General features: G+C 42.0%; 1 protein-coding gene across 1 annotated transcript in view; it reads left to right on the top strand.

The window, feature by feature from the left end:
- The window catches only part of F13A1 (coagulation factor XIII A chain), a 183,987-nt gene that overhangs the window by 153,601 nt on the left and 13,664 nt on the right, over positions 1-16,722 (top strand). Inside the window, exon 14 of the mRNA XM_030817263.1 lies at positions 16,444-16,580. Coding sequence (XP_030673123.1) covers positions 16,444-16,580 — 137 coding nt within the window. The remainder of the gene's footprint in view (positions 1-16,443; positions 16,581-16,722) is intronic.

The raw sequence follows: 16,722 nt of genomic DNA, 5'->3' as shown, positions 1-16,722 counted from the left end.
TGTTTCCAAGAGTTTTTAAAAGTAAGCATTTGCTCTGTATTTATTTTGTCCATTAGCTGAAAGACTTTCGAGTTTTTATCTCTTTATTTAGTCACTCTTGCATTCATCCATTCTTCATATAGTTATTTGGTGCCCACTCTGTAAATAAACTGTAGCAAATGCCTAGAGCTTTCAAAACCATCATCAGAGAGGCCGGGTGCAGTGGCTCACACCTGTAATCCCAGCACTTTGGGAGGCCAAGGTGGGTGGATCACTTGAGGTCAGGAGTTTGGGACGAACCTGACCAACGTGGTGAAACCCCGTTTCTACTACAAATAAAAGATTAGCCAGGCTGTGGTGGTGCATGCCTGTAACCCCAGCTACTCAGGAAGTGGAGGCAGGAGAATCACTTGAATCCAGGAAGCAGAAGCTGCAGTGAGCCGAGATCCCGCCACTGCACTCCAGCCTGGGTGACAGAGCAAGACTCAAAAAACAAAACAAAACAAAACCAAAACATTATCAGAGAAAAATTCAACAGTGAGAACATTTTCTTTCTTTCTTTCCTTTTTTTTTTTTTTTTTAGATGGAGTCTCACTCTGTCACCCAGGCTAGAGTGCAGTGGTGTGATCTCAGCTCACTGCAAACTTCATCTCCTGGGTTCAAGCAATTCTCCTACCTCAGCCTCCCGAGTAGCTGGGATTACAGGCGCCCACCACCACGCCCAGCTAATTTTTGCATTTTTAGTAGAGACGGGGTGTCACCACGTTGGCCAGGCTGGTCTTGAACTCCTGACCTCAGGTGATCCACCCGCCTCAGCCTCCCAAAGTGCTGGGATTACAGGCATGAGCCACCACGCCCGGCCAACAGTGAAAACATTTTTGTTGCATTTTTCTGAAATGGGGAAAGGTTGCTGCCACTTTCTTTCAGCACTGGCCCACCTGGAACAGCTCCAGGAGTGCAGTTGCTCTGTTTTAACCTGAGCTAACCAGCTCTTACACAGAGCCTGGGGTGCTCCTCTTGTAAGGACAGTGTACACGGGGCCTGTGAAAGAGGCTTAACCCACAGAAAACGACTTCAACAAGCAGAATATCTACATGACCAGCACTAATTGGTGGGGCATTGTATAGATAACACAAGACTCATGGGAAGCATCACTGTTGACCCCAGAGAGGAGGCAGGGACCTTCCTCTGGGCAGCTTCCTTCCAGGCCAGCACTTATCCCTGTGCAGTTTGTGCCAATCTGGGGGTGGGAAGGAGACAGTGAGGGGACCCAGTCCAGCCCACTCGCCAACCATCAAGCCCTGCAGCCTGGCATGGGGCCACAGCCCCCCAAAACAGGGGGGGTCCCTTGTCCACCTTGCACAGTTGCACCCTGGCTCCAGCCCCATGTCCAGAACTCTTCCAATGTGGGACACTGGCTTGTTTTTTGTTTTTTTATATTTTATTTTATTTTATTATTATACTTTAGGTTTTAGGGTACATGTGCACAATGTGCAGGTATGTTACATATGTAGCCATGTGCCATGTTGGTTTGCTGCACTCATTAACTCGTCAATTAGCATTAGCTATATCTCCTAATGCTGTCCCTCCCCCCCTCCCCCCACCCCACAACAGTCCCCGGAGTGTGATGTTCCCCTTCCTGTGTCCATGAGTTCTCATTGTTCAATTCCCACCTATGAGTGAGAACATGCGGTGTTTGGTTTTTTCTCCTTGCGATAGTTTACTGAGAATGATGGTTTCCAGTTTCATCCATGTCCCTACAAAGGACATGAACTCATCATTTTTTATGGCTGCATAGTATTCCCTGGTGTATATGTGCCACATTTTCTTAATCCAGTCTATCGTTGTTGGACATTTGGGTTGGTTCCAAGTCTTTGCTATTGTGAATAGTGCCACAATAAACATACATGTGCATGTGTCTTTATAGCAGCATGATTTATAGTCCTTTGGGTATATACCCAGTAATGGGATGGCCGGGTCAAATGGTATTTCTAGTTCTAGATCCCTGAGGAATCGCCACAATGACTTGCACAATGGTTGAACTAGTTTACAGTCCCACCAACAGTGTAAAAGTGTTCCTATTTCTCCACATCCTCTCCAGCACCTGTTGTTTCCTGACTTTTGAATGATCACCACTCTAACTGGTCTGAGATGGTATGTCATTGTGGTTTTGATTTGCATTTCTCTGATGGCCAGTGATGATGAGCATTTTTTCATGTGTTTTTTGGCTGCATAAATGTCTTCTTTCGAGAAGTGTCTGTTCATGTCCTTCACCCACTTTTTGATGGGATTGTTTTTTTCTTGTAAATTTGTTTGAGTTCATTGTAGATTCTGGATATTAGCCCTTTGTCAGATGAGTAGGTTGCAAAAATTTTCTCCCATTCTGTAGCATGCCTGTTCACTCTGATGGTAGTTTCTTTTGCTGTGCAGAAGCTCTTTAATTAGATCCCATTTGTCCATTTTGGCTTTTGTTGCCATTGCTTTTGGTGTTTTAGACATGAAGTCCTTGCCCATGCCTATGTCCTGAATGGTATTGCCTAGGTTTTCTTCTAGGGTTTTTATGGTTTTAGGTCTAACATTTAAGTCTTTAATCCATCTTGAATTAATTTTTGTATAAGGTGTAAGGAAGGGATCCAGTTTCAGCTTTCTATATATGGCTAGCCAGTTTTCCCAGCACCATTTATTAAATAGGGACTCCTTTCCCCATTGCTTGTTTTTGTCAGGTTTGTCAAAGATCAGATAGTTGTAGATACATGGCATTATTTCTGAGGGCTCTGTTCTGTTCCATTGATCTATGTCTCTGTTGTGGTACCAGTACCATGCTGTTTTGGTTACTGTAGCCTTGTAGTATAGTTTGAAGTCAGGTAGCATGATGCCTCCAGCTTTGTTCTTTTGGCTTAGGATTGACTTGGCAATGTGGGCTCTTTTTTGGTTCCAGATGAACTTTAAAGTAGTTTTCAATTCTGTGAAGAAAGTCATTGGTAGCTTGATGGGGATGGCATTGAATCTCTAAATTACCTTGGGCAGTATGGCCATTTTCACGATATTGATTCTTCCAACCCATGAGCATGGAATGTTCTTCCATTTGTTTGTATCCTCTTTTATTTCATTGAGCAGTGGTTTGTAGTTCTCCTTGAAGGGGTCCTTCACATCCCTTGTAAGATGGATTCCTAGGTATTTTATTCTCTTTGAAGCAATTATGAATGGGAATTCACTCATGATTTGGCTCTCTGTTTGTCTGTGATTGGTGTACAAGAATGCTTGTGACTTTTGTACATTGATTTTGTATCCTGAGACTTTGCTGAAGTTGCTAATCAGCTTAAGGAGATTTGGGGCTGAGACAATGGGGTTTTCTAGATATACAATCATGTCATCTGCAAACAGGGACAATTTGACTTCCTCTTTTCCTAATTGAACGCCCTTTATTTCCTTCTCTTGCCTGATTGCCCTGGCCAGAACTTCCAGCACTATGTTGAATACCAGCACTATGTTGAATAGGAGTGGTGAGAGAGGGCATCCCTGTCTTGTGCCAGTTTTCAAAGGGAATGCTTCCGGTTTTTGCCCATTCAGTATGATATTGGCTGTAGGCTTGTCATAGATAGCTCTTATTATTTTGAGATATGTCCCATCGATACCTAATTTATTGAGAGTTTTTAGCATGAAGGTTGTCGAATTTTGTCAAAGGCCTTTTCTGCATCTATTGAGATAATCATGTGGTTTTTGTCTTTGGTTCTGTTTCTATGCTGGATTACATTTATTGATTTGCATATGTTGAACCAGCCTTGCATCCCAGGGATGAAGCCCACTTGATCATGGTGGATAAGCTTTTTGATGTGCTGCTGGATTTGGTTTGCCAGTATTTTATTGAGGATTTTTGCATCAATGTTCATCAAGGATATTGGTCTGAAATTCTCTTTTCTGGTTGTGTCTCTGCCAGGCTTTGGTATCAGGACGATGCTGGCCTCATAAAATGTGTTAGGGAGGATTCCCTCTTTTTCTATGGATTGGAATAGTTTCAGAAGGAATGGTACCAGTTCCTCCTTGTACCTCTGGTAGAATTCGGCTGTGAATCCATCAGGTCCTGGACTCTTTTTGGTTGGTAAGCTATTGATTATTGCCACAATTTCAGAACCTGTTATTGGTCTATTCAGAGATTCAACTTCTTCCTGGTTTAGTCTTGGGAGGGTGTATTTGTCGAGGAATTTATCCATTTCTTCTAGATTTTCTAGTTTATTTGCATAGAGGTGTTTATAGTATTCTCTGATGGTAGATTGTATTTCTGTGGGATTGGTGGTGATATCCCCGTTTTCATTTTTTATTGCATCTATTTGATTTTTCTCTCTTTTCTTCTTTATTAGTCTTGCTAGCGGTCTATCAATTTTGTTGATCTTTTCAACAAACCAGCTCCTGCATTCATTGATTTTTTTGAAGGGTTTTTTTGTGTGTCTCTATCTCCTTCAGTTGTGTTCTGATCTTAGTTATTTCTTGCCTTCTGCTGGCTTTTGAATGTGTTTGCTCTTGCTTCTCTAGTTCTTTTAATTGTGATGTTAGGGTATTGATTTTAGATCTTTCCTGCTTTCTCTTGTGGGCATTTAGTGCTATAAATTTCCCTCTACAAACTGCTTTGAACATGTCCCAGAGATTCTGGTATGTTGTGTCTTTGTTCTCGTTGGTTTCAAAGAACATCTTTATTTCTGCCTTCATTTCATTATGTACCCAATAGTCATTCAGGAGCAGGTTGTTCAGTTTCCATGTAGTTGAGCGGTTTTGAGTGAGTTTCTTAATCCTGAGTTCTAGTTTGATTGCACTGTGGTCTGAGAGACAGTTTGTTATAATTTCTGTTGTTTTACATTTGCTGAGGAGAGCTTTACTTCCAACTATGTGGTCAATTTTGGAATAGGTGTGGTGTGGTGCTGAAAAAAATGTATATTCTGTTGATTTGGGGTGGAGAGTTCTGTAGATGTCTATTAGGTCCACTTTATGTAGAGCTGAGTTCAATTCCTGGGTATCCTTGTTAACTTTCTGTCTCATTGATCTGTCTAATGTTGACAGGGGGGTGTTAAAATCTCCCATTATTATTGTGTGGGAGTTTAAGTCCCTTTGTAGCTCACTCAGGACTTGCTTTATGAATCTGGGTGCTCCTGTGTTGGGTGCATATATATTTAGGATAGTTAGCTCTTCTTCTTGAATTGATCCCTTTATCATTATGTAATGGCCTTCTTTGTCTCCTTTGATCTTTGTTGGTTTAAAGTCTATTTTATCAGAGACTAGGATTGCAACCCTTGCCTTTTTTTTGTTTTCCATTTGTTTGATAGATCTTCCTCCATCCTTTTATTTTGAGTCTATGTGTGTCTCTGCATGTGAGATGGGTTTCCTGAATACAGCACACTGATGGGTCTTGACTCCTTATCCAGTTTGCCAGTCTGTGTCTTTTAATTGGAGCATTTAGCCTATTTACGTTTAAAGTTAATATTGTTTTGTGTGAATTTGATCCTGTCATTATGATGTTAGTTGGTTATTTTGCTCTTTAGTTGATGCAGTTTCTTCCTAGCCTCAATGGTCTTTACAATTTGGCATGTTTTTGCAGTGTCTGGTACTGGTTGTTCCTTTCCATGTTTAGTGCTTCCTTCAGGAGCTCTTTTAGGGCAGGCCTGGTGGTGACAAAATCACTCAGCATTTGCTTGTCTGTAAAGTATTTTATTTCTCCTTCACTTATGAAGCTTAGTTTGGCTGGATATGAAATTCTGGGTTGAAAATTCTTTTAAGAATGTTGAATATCGGCCCCCACTCTCTTCTGGCTTGTAGTTTCTGCCAAGAGATCAGCTGTTAGTCTGATGGGCTTCCCTTTGTGGGTAACCCGACCTTTCTCTCTGGCTGCCCTTAACATTTTTTCCTTCATTTCAACTTTGGTGAATCTGACAATTATGTGTCTTGGAGTTGCTCTTCTCAAGGAGTATCTTTGTGGCATTCTCTGTATTTCCTGAATCTGAATGTTGGCCTGCCTTGCTAGATTGGGGAAGTTCTCCTGGATAATATCTTGCAGAGTGTTTTCCAACTTGGTTCCATTCTCCCCGTCATTTTCAGGTACACCAATCAGACGAGATTTGGTCTTTTCACATAGTCCCAAATTTCTTGGAGGCTTTGTTCATTTCTTTTTATTCTTTTTTCTCTAAACTTCCTTCTCACTTCATTTCATTCATTTCATCTTCCATCACTGATACCCTTTCTTCTGGTTGATCGCATCGGCTACGGAGTCTTCTGCAATCTTCGCATAGTTCTCAAAACTTGGCTTTCAGCTCCATCAGCTCCTTTAAGCCCTTCTCTTCATTGGTTATTTTAGTTATCCATTCGTCTAATTTTTTTTCAAAGGTTTTAACTTCTTTGCTATTGTTTTGAATTTCCTCCCGTAGCTCGGAGCAGTTTGATCATCTGAAGCCTTCTTCTCTCAACTCATCAAAGTCATTCTCCATCCAGCTTTATTCCGTTGCTGGTGAGGAACTGCATTCCTTTGGAGGAGGAGAGGTGCTCTGCTTTTTAGAGTTTCCAGTTTTTCTGTTCTGTTTTTTCCCCATCTTTGTGGTTTTTATCTACTTTTGGTCTTTGATGATGGTGATGTACAGATGATGGGTTTTTGGTGTGGATGTCCTTTCTGTTTGTTAGTTTTCTTTCTACCAGAGAGGACCCTCAGCTGCAGGTCTGTTGGAGTTTGCTAGAGGTCTCCTCCAGACCCTGTTTGTCTGGGGGTCAGCAGCAGTGGCTGCAGAATGGCAGATTTTCGTGAGACCACAAATTCAGCTGTCTGATAGTTCCTCTGGAAGTTTTGTGTCAGAGGAGTACCTGGCCGAGTGAGGTGTCAGTCTGTCCCTACTGGGGGGTGCCTCCCAGTTAGGCTGCTCAAGGGTCAGGGACCCACTTTAGGAGGCAGTCTGTCCATTCTCAGATCTCCAGCTGCTTGCTGGGAGAACCACTACTCTCTTCAAAGCTGTCAGACAGGGACATTTAAGTCTGCAGAGCTTCCTGCTGACTTTTTGTTTGTCTGTGCCCTGCTGCCAGAGGTGTAGCCTACAGAGGCAGGCAGGCCTCCTTGAGCTGTGGTGGGCTCCACCCAGTTCCAGCTTCCTGGCTGCTTTGTTTACCTAAGCAAGCCTGGGCAATGGCGGGCGCCCCTCCACCAGCCTCGCTGCTGCCTTGCAGTTTGATCTCAGACTGCTATGCTAGCAATCAGCAAGACTTCCTGGGCATAGGACCCTCCGAGCCAGGTGCGGGACACAATCTCCTGGTATGCCGTTTTCCAAGCCCTTTGGAAAAGCGCAGTATTAGGGTGGGAGTGACCCGATTTTCCAGGTGCTGTCTGTTACCCTTTCTTTGACTAGGAAAGGGAACTCCCCGACCCCTTGTGCTTCCCGAGTGAGGCAATGCCTCGCCCTGCTTCGGCTCGCACACAGTGCGCTTCACCGACTGTCCTGCACCCACTGTTTGGCACTCCCTAGTGAGATGAACCCGGTACCTCAAACAGAAATGCAGAAATCACCCGTCTTCTGTGTCGCTCACGCTGGGATCTGTAGACTGGAGCTGTTCCTATTCAGCCATCTTGGCTCCACCGGCTTGTTTTTTTTTTAACAACCATCCTAATGTTGTGTTCTCACTGGAGCTTTTCATGAGATGCCCACAGTTTTTACTGAGGTTAACAGTAGAATCCTCTTCAGTCTCCTATGGCTCACATCCTGGAAACCCACTGGGATGGATCAAGGAAGGGTGGGTGACTGTGGTGGCTGCTGATCTCACTCCTCCCACATCCCATTCACACAACATTATCCCAGAGGACACATTAAAATTGGGGAAACCACTAGGCGCCGTGGCTCACACCTGTAATCCCAGCACTTTGGGAGGCCGAGGCGTGTGGATCATGAGGTCAGGAGATGGAGACCATCCTGGCTAACATGGTGAAACCCCTTCTCTACTAAAAGTACAAAAAATTAGCCTGGCGTGGTGGCGGGCACCTGTAGTCCCTGCTACTTGGGAGGCTGAGGCAGGAGAATGGCGTGAACCCAGGAGATGGAGCTTGCAGTAAGCCGAGATCATGCCACTGCACTCCAGCCTGGGTGACAGAGCAAGACTCTGTCTCAAAAAAAAAAAGGGAAACCACTGGAGACCACTTGAGATATAATGAGTGCCCCAAACAAAGTACATGACAGTGACTGGCTACACTGTGAGACTTAACTATAGTTTCCTTTAGTTCTGTAAATATCACAAACTTTTCATCAAGGCAGAAAATGGGAACAAAGGCTATGTGTTCTAATTACTGCTAAACTCTGACCATTTTCCCCTCCATGTCCACAACCAAGCATGTTCTCTCTCCAGCCTCCTGTGCTCTCTGTGGCTCCGTCACACTCACGTCACCAAGATTCACCCCTGCCCACCCCCACACCCTTCATGGGGAGGCCGGGGATGGGAACCAGGAGGTGGGCTTCTTCACCTCTCCCTTTTGTGGTTCTCTTCTCTAGTCCCTGAGAAACCGAATCCACATCATTCCCCATAGAAAACCCTATAGGTGAGGAGGTTCTCAGGGTCACCCTGGCAACATATTCTCCCTTTAAACCTCGTATTTCATTAATGCTAGTATGTGTCATATGCTCTGTTGTATGATATTACATTGAGTCACCCCACTAACTGCATAAGAAGCTGAGGCCCAGAGAAGTCAAGCGACTTGTCTAAGCACTCAAAGTGGCAGCCCTTGGTCTTCAGCCCCTGCATCCAGTTTGCCCTCCCTTCAGCTTGGCCTGGAATAACACCACCGTGTGCATCCCAGTCACCTCAGTTATGTCCGTGACACTGTTTCAGGTTATTTGTGGAGAAAATCAGAGGTATCTACCTGTGAGTCGTGAGGGACTCCGAGCAAGGAAAGCCTGCTTACCCCAGGGGACCCCCGGAGGGGACACCGTCAGCCCTGCTCCCATAGCTGACTCTCCATCCCCTCATGGCTGCTTTCACAGAGGATTGTGGCCATGGGACCAAACCGTGGGTGTCCTTAGCCAGGATAGACGATCCTAGACTATGTCTATCAGTGAGCCGTCCTCATTGAAGGTGTTCATTTCCATCCCTCTCTTCAGGACAGCTACAGAACAGTGCACATTTTAGAAGGAAAATGAGGAGTCACTGGTAACTGCGGTACCTAAAACATAATTTGCTCTGTGCATTTCATGTTTGCTGTTTTTTTTTTAATCTTAAAAAGAGACACATGTGAGAATAACCAATCTCACATTCCAGTCCTGTAATCTCAGTATGTTTGGGCTACTGATTCTCTTTTTAAAAGTGGCATCTCTGTCACTTTTAAAATAGCAAATCCTAGATAGTGATTCCTATTATCATTAAGTAATATATATCAAGGTCCCAAGGCTACCTTGTCACATTTTACTCTGGCATAGAAATCTAATTCCTTCTCTATAAAGTCAAAAAGAGAGAGGTGAGTTATAGATGTTTTCTAATTTAGTTCAGGGTCCACTTATAATCCTCGTCCTCAACTGATGGTTTAGTGATAACTTAAAAGGTGCTGCTGCAAATGACTCTGGTGGATTTCAGAAAATAAAGAAGCTATTCCAGCAAAAAAAGAAAGTTTCTATTTTTACCTCTCTTCTGTCAGGGATCACAGTATATGTAGTTTTAAAGATGAATGTTTTCGAGTCAGAAAGACCTGGATTTATATCCAACTTCTGCCAGATTCCTAACTCTGTAAGCTTTTTATTTATCTTCTAAATTTCAATTTCACATAAACAGAATCACATAATCATGTCTACCCCCAAGACCATAGAGCTGTAGAGAAGATTAAATAACGTAGTGTAAGTAAAATGATGAACAGAATGCCTGCATTACTACGTAAACACTAACTAAATAAATGTAAGTCACTTGTTATTATTGTTGTCATTAATCAGTCAGGATCGTGTGTTGCTGAGCAAAGGCTATGGCCCCAGACTGTCTACATTTGAGTCTCTCCTACCCTACTTACTAATGGCGTGAACTTGAGCAAGTTACTTAACTCCTCTGTGCCTCAAAATGAAGACTCCTAATATTTACCTCATAGTGTTGGGAGGATTAAGTGAGTTGATAAAACTTTCTAGGGTAATGGGAACATTCTAAATCTGCTCCATCCAATACAGTAGCCACCAGCCACATGAGGCCACTGAGTCCTTGAAAGGTGGCTAGTGCAACTAAGAACTGAATTTTTTACATTTCACTTCATTTTAATTAATTTAAATATAAATAGCCACAGGTGGCTAGTGGCTACTATATTGAAAAAATATAGACTGAGAACATTTCCTAACCATCCTAGAACCATTAGCATTGGTTAGTAAGTGCTCATCTAAGTGTCAGCTAAAAGCAGGGGTAGTGCCTGTGATGATGAGCAGAGTTTACAAACAAGAAATTGCTTATTATCAAAAGTGATCACAGGCCAAGGGACAGGGAAAAATACAGTTTCCAGAAATACGTGCAATACATGATTGAAAGTAGCTTGAAATAAGATCTGTTAGGTGCACTAATAAATCATGTATTTCAAATTGCCAACCTCATTTATTGTTACTCTTTCTCAAACTTTTTCCTTCATTTCAGTTTCAATTTTGAATACAGTTATGTATTTTTAAAGCATATGCTTAGTGGAAGATATCTTGTGATTTCTAAAAAAGTAATTTCTTTCCAAAAAGTTTATATAAGAGAAAGACAGTATGTGTGTGTTAGTAACTTTCCTGTTTACCAAAGAATCAGAGTAGCAGCTCATTATCATGAATTAGTATAAAGGACAGGAATGTCATATCAGTTACTGATATTGACAGGAATGTCAACATCAGTAAGTGATATGTAACTTGAAAAAGCATCGTATTACAGGTTGATTTTTTAAAACAGAGTTATTTTAAATAGAATATTGAGAAAAACTTAAGGCCATCAAGTATATGCAAAAGCATTTGATGTCACCAAGTAAGACATATGCTTTATTCTTTTCTCTGGCCCAAGTAATGAATACTCTTCTCTAAAGTGAATACACATAAAAGTTTCCTCTTTTGTGGTACCAATAAGAACAGAGCCCTCAGAAATAATGCCGCATATCTACAACTATCTGATCTTTGACAAACCTGACAAAAACAAGCAATGGGAAAAGGATTCCCTATTTAATAAATGGTGCTGGGAAAACTGGCTAGCCATATGTAGAAAGCTGAAACTGGATCCCTTCCTTACACCTTATACAAAAGTTAATTCAAGATGGATTAAAGACTTACATGTTAGACCTAAAACCATAAAAACCCTAGAAGAAAACCTAGGCAATACCATTCAGGACATAGGCATGGGCAAGGAGTTCATGTCTAAAACACCAAAAGCAATGGCAACAGAAGCCAAAATTAACAAATGGGATCTAATTAAACTAAAGAGCTTCTGCACAGCAAAAGAAACTACCATCAGAGTGAACAGGCATGCTACAGAATGGGAGAAAATTTTTGCAACCTACTCATCTGACAAAGGGCTAATATCCAGAATCTACAATGAACTCAAACAAATTTACAAGAAATAAACAAACAACCCCATCAAAAAGTGGGCAAAAGACATGAACAGACACTTCTCAAAAGAAGACATTTATACAGCCAAAAAACACATGAAAAAATGCACATCATCACTGGCCATCAGAGAAATGCAAATCAAAACCACAATGAGATACCATCTCACACCAGTTAGAATGGCCATCATGAAAAAATCAGGAAACAACAGGTGCTGGAGAGGATGTGGAGAAATAGGAACACTTTTACACTGTTGGTGGGACTGTAAACTAGTTCAACCATTGTGGAAGTCAGTGTGGCGATTCCTCAGGGATCTAGAACTAGAAATACCATTTGACCCGGCCATCCCATTACTGGGTATATACCCAAAGGACTATAAATCATGCTGCTATAAAGACACATGCACACGTATGTTTATTGTGGCACTATTCACAATAGCAAAGAGTTGGAACCAACCCAAACGTCCAACAATGATAGACTGGATTAAGAAAATGTGGCACATATACACCAGGGAATACTATGCAGCCATAAAAAATGATGAGTTCATGTCCTTTGTAGGGACATGGATGAAACTGGAAACCATCATTCTCAGTAAACTATCGCAAGGACAAAAAACCAAACACTGCATGTTCTCACTCATAGGTGGGAATTGAACAATGAGAACACATGGACACAGGAAGGGGATCATCACACTCCGGGGACTGTTGTGGGGTCGGGGGAGGCGGCAGGGACAGCATTAGGAGATATACCTAATGCTAAATGACGAGTTAATGGGTGCAGGAAATCAACATGGCACATGGATACATATGTAACAAACCTGCACATTGTGCACATGTACCCTAAAACCTAAAGTATAATAAAAAAAAGTTTCCTCTTGAACTAACCTTCTCGAAATTGCCAGAAGGCTCCCTTTATTTAAGGTTTTATGAGAGCAAGAAAATGAAAAATATGACTGCAAAAATGAAATGAAAATATGACTATGCAGATATGGAATTATGCTTTCAGCAATAAGGAAAAGGGAGCTTTGCAGATTCCTAAAATAATGTGATGCAAACAGACATTTTCTCCCCAAATAGTCATTGTTCTCAGCATTTTGTAGGTACCATAGCATGGTGCATCACTGAAATCAACACGTAACATGGAAACACTATGTATTGGCCGCACTTTCCTCAAAAGAAGCAAGGAGAGGAAACACCTCCAGTTACATTTCCCAAGCAGAACACAGGGGTGTCGAGCATTGGGCACGTTTTTACATTTAGTTTGGTTTGAGTGTCTATGGTTCATTATCATCAGTAGTCAGGGACAGGAAGTTTACATTCTCAGTGCAGGAGATAAGTGTCAGAAAAGGGACACTGGTCTTTCTTAATTGTAAAAGAAACACACTACAACCAGAGAAGGGCTTCTCCTCTCACCCTTTCCCAGCCTTCTCCCCGCTCCCCACTCCAGCATCAGGGAAATCTGGGCAGAACTGATACACCCATGCCAGCATCTAATTACAGAGACAATACTGGAAGCAAACTGATTAGGCATGTCATATGAAATTACCTGAGAAGGTTTAATCTCCTGATCATCTTCAGATCTGAAGCCTATCTGTGAAGGCCCAGTTGCATGGGCCAGTTTCTCAAGTACTAAACATTGCCTATCACTGTCATCAGTGACCTGGAAGGGTGTATTTCACTTTCCACAGTGTAGGAGGCTTCATGTAGAGCCAGTCTACCGGCATGGAAAGGGTTGTTAATCTAGGGTTCATGGGCCCCTAGAAAACCATGTGTGGACTTTATAGATCTATAGTGCATCCCCTAAAAATACATGTCTATATTGTGTATATCTTGTATTTGTCACTGTGTATGTCTGTGTAGAGGAAAGGTCAGTAGCTACTATCAGATTTACTTTTGAAGGGGCTTCTGCCCATCCTTATATAGCATACCATGGAGAAGACGGATGGCTCCAAAATATTTTTTCCAGAAAGAATAAAGTGATCATAGCAAACACTTTTGCCAATAATGTCTCTGTAGCAGCTCCGTCTTCTTCAATTTAGAGAGCTTTTGTAAATGCTATCTTTATTTTGTATTTTTTAAATCCAAAGATGTTTTTGAAATTTTTCTTAATGCAGGAAAAAATATACGGACACACTTGAGAATTAAATCAGGGACACCATGTAAAGTATTCTGATGTATTGCTACACCTTCAATATCTAAATTGATTGAGGCAGGGCCTCTGGGAAGAAAGTGAAAAATTCAGTCTGTCTTCCACATGTTTTGTCTGTACCAGTGGTTTCCAACTGGAGGGCAATTTTGCTTCCTAAGGAATATTTGGCAATTGCTGGAGACACTTTTGGTTGTGATGGCTGGGGTGCGGGGCTGCTCCTGGCATGCAGTGGGTAGACACCAGGGATGTTGCTTAACATCGTACATTGCACAGGACAGCTCTGCAACAAAGATGCATCCAGCCCAAAATGTCAGTAGTGTTGATGCTGAGAAGTCCTGATCTAGATCATGATTACTGTTTTTGCCACAGTCTTCAAACCAGGCTTATCTCTCCACACCCTATGTGCCAGCCAGCCATAAAAGTAACTTCTGGTTCATGTTCCAGTTTGCCTATTATTTAACCAGTCTCCTCCCCATTAGGCCTTATTCATTCTCAGTCTTGTCAGCGTGGCTTCAAATCCAATGCTGCTCCTGCCGGTTTGAAAATCTCCCTTGTTTTCTGCCTTTTTTTTTTTTTTGGACCTCAGTATGAAACAGTTTTGGTTGTCTTGTTATTGCTGAGTTGTTGGCTTTTCCAGCTGCTCTGACCTCAGAGCAGGACTCTATCTTAGAGTTCAAGATCTCCAGTTAGACAGACTTTAACTTCAATCCCACCTTGGTCATTTAGCAGCTTCAAATCCTCATTCAAGTTACCTATTTTCCTGAATCACAGTTTTCTCTTTTATAAAATGAAATGCCTGGCACCAATGATCCTGCCCTAGAAAACCTCCTTCTTCTTAAGGGAATAACTATTATTATAGTCTGATCGAGCTGATACAAATATAGCCCTTGTGTTGTGAGGCTTATGTGAGAATGTATGTGAATTATGGTTGTCAGCTGGGGCTGATTCTTTGTAATCAACAGGGATGCCTCAAATAAATGAATTACAGGATCCACCCATAACCAGACTGAGGATTGCTGGTTAAAGTGCTGGACTCCCTGCCTGGCACACAATCCATGCTGTCTAGGTGCACCTGCTGTTGTTGCTACCATGACCATTGTCTGCCCCTCTGCTAGTTCCCCTGGACCCAGCTCTCCACCACTGCCCTCCAGGAGATGAGGATTTAAATGTAACAAAGTTAGGGAGTTGGCTGAGAGTTTCATTTTTCTTATAGACTTAAGAAATCCCATAGCCATAAATTTAATCACAAAGCATGGCTTGATGAGTAAAGCCGTAAGAGTGTATTCTTCTTTTAATCGATATATAATAATTGTACATATTTTTGGGGTACATGTGATTTTTCAATTCATGCATACAGTGTGTAATGATCAGATCAGGAAGATTTTATTCTTGACTGTAGCATCAGTAAGCAAGGGTCCTCTTCTCTGGGCAATGTCCTTCCTCTTTACCTCCATTCTTAAAAAAGGCTCATTTCCATATATTTTCTCCCATATTATATAGTGGCTAAAGAAACATGGTATAGTAATGGCTGGGTTGTCACATGGAAGATCCAGACATCCAGTACGTTCCATTTTTGAGCCACTGACTTAATTTAATAAGTATTTATTGGACATTGGTATTGAAGTACTAAGTATTGGAGTTAAAAGTGGGCTGAAATATAAGGCGAATAAGACAAACTACCCACAGCATTGCTACCCTAAAAAGCATCAACTGTAATGCATTGAGCCTTTGCCATGTGCCTTGCAATATGTTTGCCATTTTATGAGCATTTTTCATTCCAAACCTTTCTTGCAAGGGAAGAACTATTATTCTTATCTTATTCCCAAGTTACTTAGAGCTTATACAGATCCATTCATTTGGTATACATAGCTCCTAAACAAACAAACAAGTCTTATAGCCACCTGGCATTTTGCAGCACATTGCGTTTATGTTGGAAAAGCATATGGTTCTAAAGTATGTGGCATACAGTGAACACAGCTTAAGGTATAGTAATAATAAGAGCATTCTACATAGATCGCCCCGTAGAAGTGTCAGCCCATTTTAAAGACAAGAAAACTGAGTCTCAGAAAGCCTAAATCACGTGAGTCCCCACTGTTAATAAGTGTTGAAGCTGGCACTGAGATCTGGCTGTCTCCTGTGGTGTTCTTCCAAATACCTGATACTTCTGAGAGTCATAATAGATAAAAACTCACCAACAAATAACCTTTTGTTTTCCTGAACTCTGGTACTGTGGCTGCAGAAGAAAAATCTCCTTTCCTTATTTTAGTATCCAGGTTCCTCTTCTTCATGTTCAACAGTAAGGACTCCATCCTTGGCATATTTCTTGCGAATGTGTCTAAAACTAAGAAGGCACATGTGCCCCTGAAGCATTTTCTACCTCTTGAACTCAGGAATCCCCTTTGTCCCAGCAGGAAACTTGATGCCTATCCAGAAGCAAAGTTCACTTGGCCGCCCTCACCGTGGAAACGTGTTGCCACACCAAATGAACTTCCCCCTCCTGCTGTCAAAGAGCAGTCAGTGGCCACCGCTATTGACCTTAGCTCTAATTAGGCCGGTTTTATAATGAGGAAAAGAGTGCGATTCTAATTAGTAAATTTCCATCTCTTTCTCAATAGGTATCCCCCAGTCAAAGCAATCAGCTATCCTCATCACACTGGTTCCATTGCCAAAAAAATACCTCTATCATAAAACTCTAGTAAAAGTGACTATGGTTAAGGCAACAAGAGAGCAGAACGAGGTTTTATTTGCTGCTAATGACCTGCATTCTCTCTCTTAGGTCCGTGGCACTCAGGTAGTTGGTTCTGACATGATTGTGACAGTTGAGTTTACCAATCCTTTAAAAGAAACCCTGCGAAATGTCTGGATACACCTGGATGGTCCTGGAATAACAAGACCAATGAGGAAGATGTTCCGGTAAGCCTTGGGTTGGGGAGACCGGGCAGGCAGTGCAGGGCTGTGGGAAGCTTTCTCTGTGTGTGTCTTTTCCAAACATAGATCTGCTCCCCAATGAAAATGTCTTAGAATCTGCCTCCTCCTTGCTGACCATTTCTGTAGG

This window comes from Nomascus leucogenys, chromosome 8 (genome assembly GCF_006542625.1).
Source record: "Nomascus leucogenys isolate Asia chromosome 8, Asia_NLE_v1, whole genome shotgun sequence".
NCBI classification, from domain to species: Eukaryota; Metazoa; Chordata; class Mammalia; order Primates; family Hylobatidae; genus Nomascus; species Nomascus leucogenys.
Note: the sequence above shows the minus strand (reverse complement) of the source record. Positions and strands in the feature narration are given on the sequence as shown.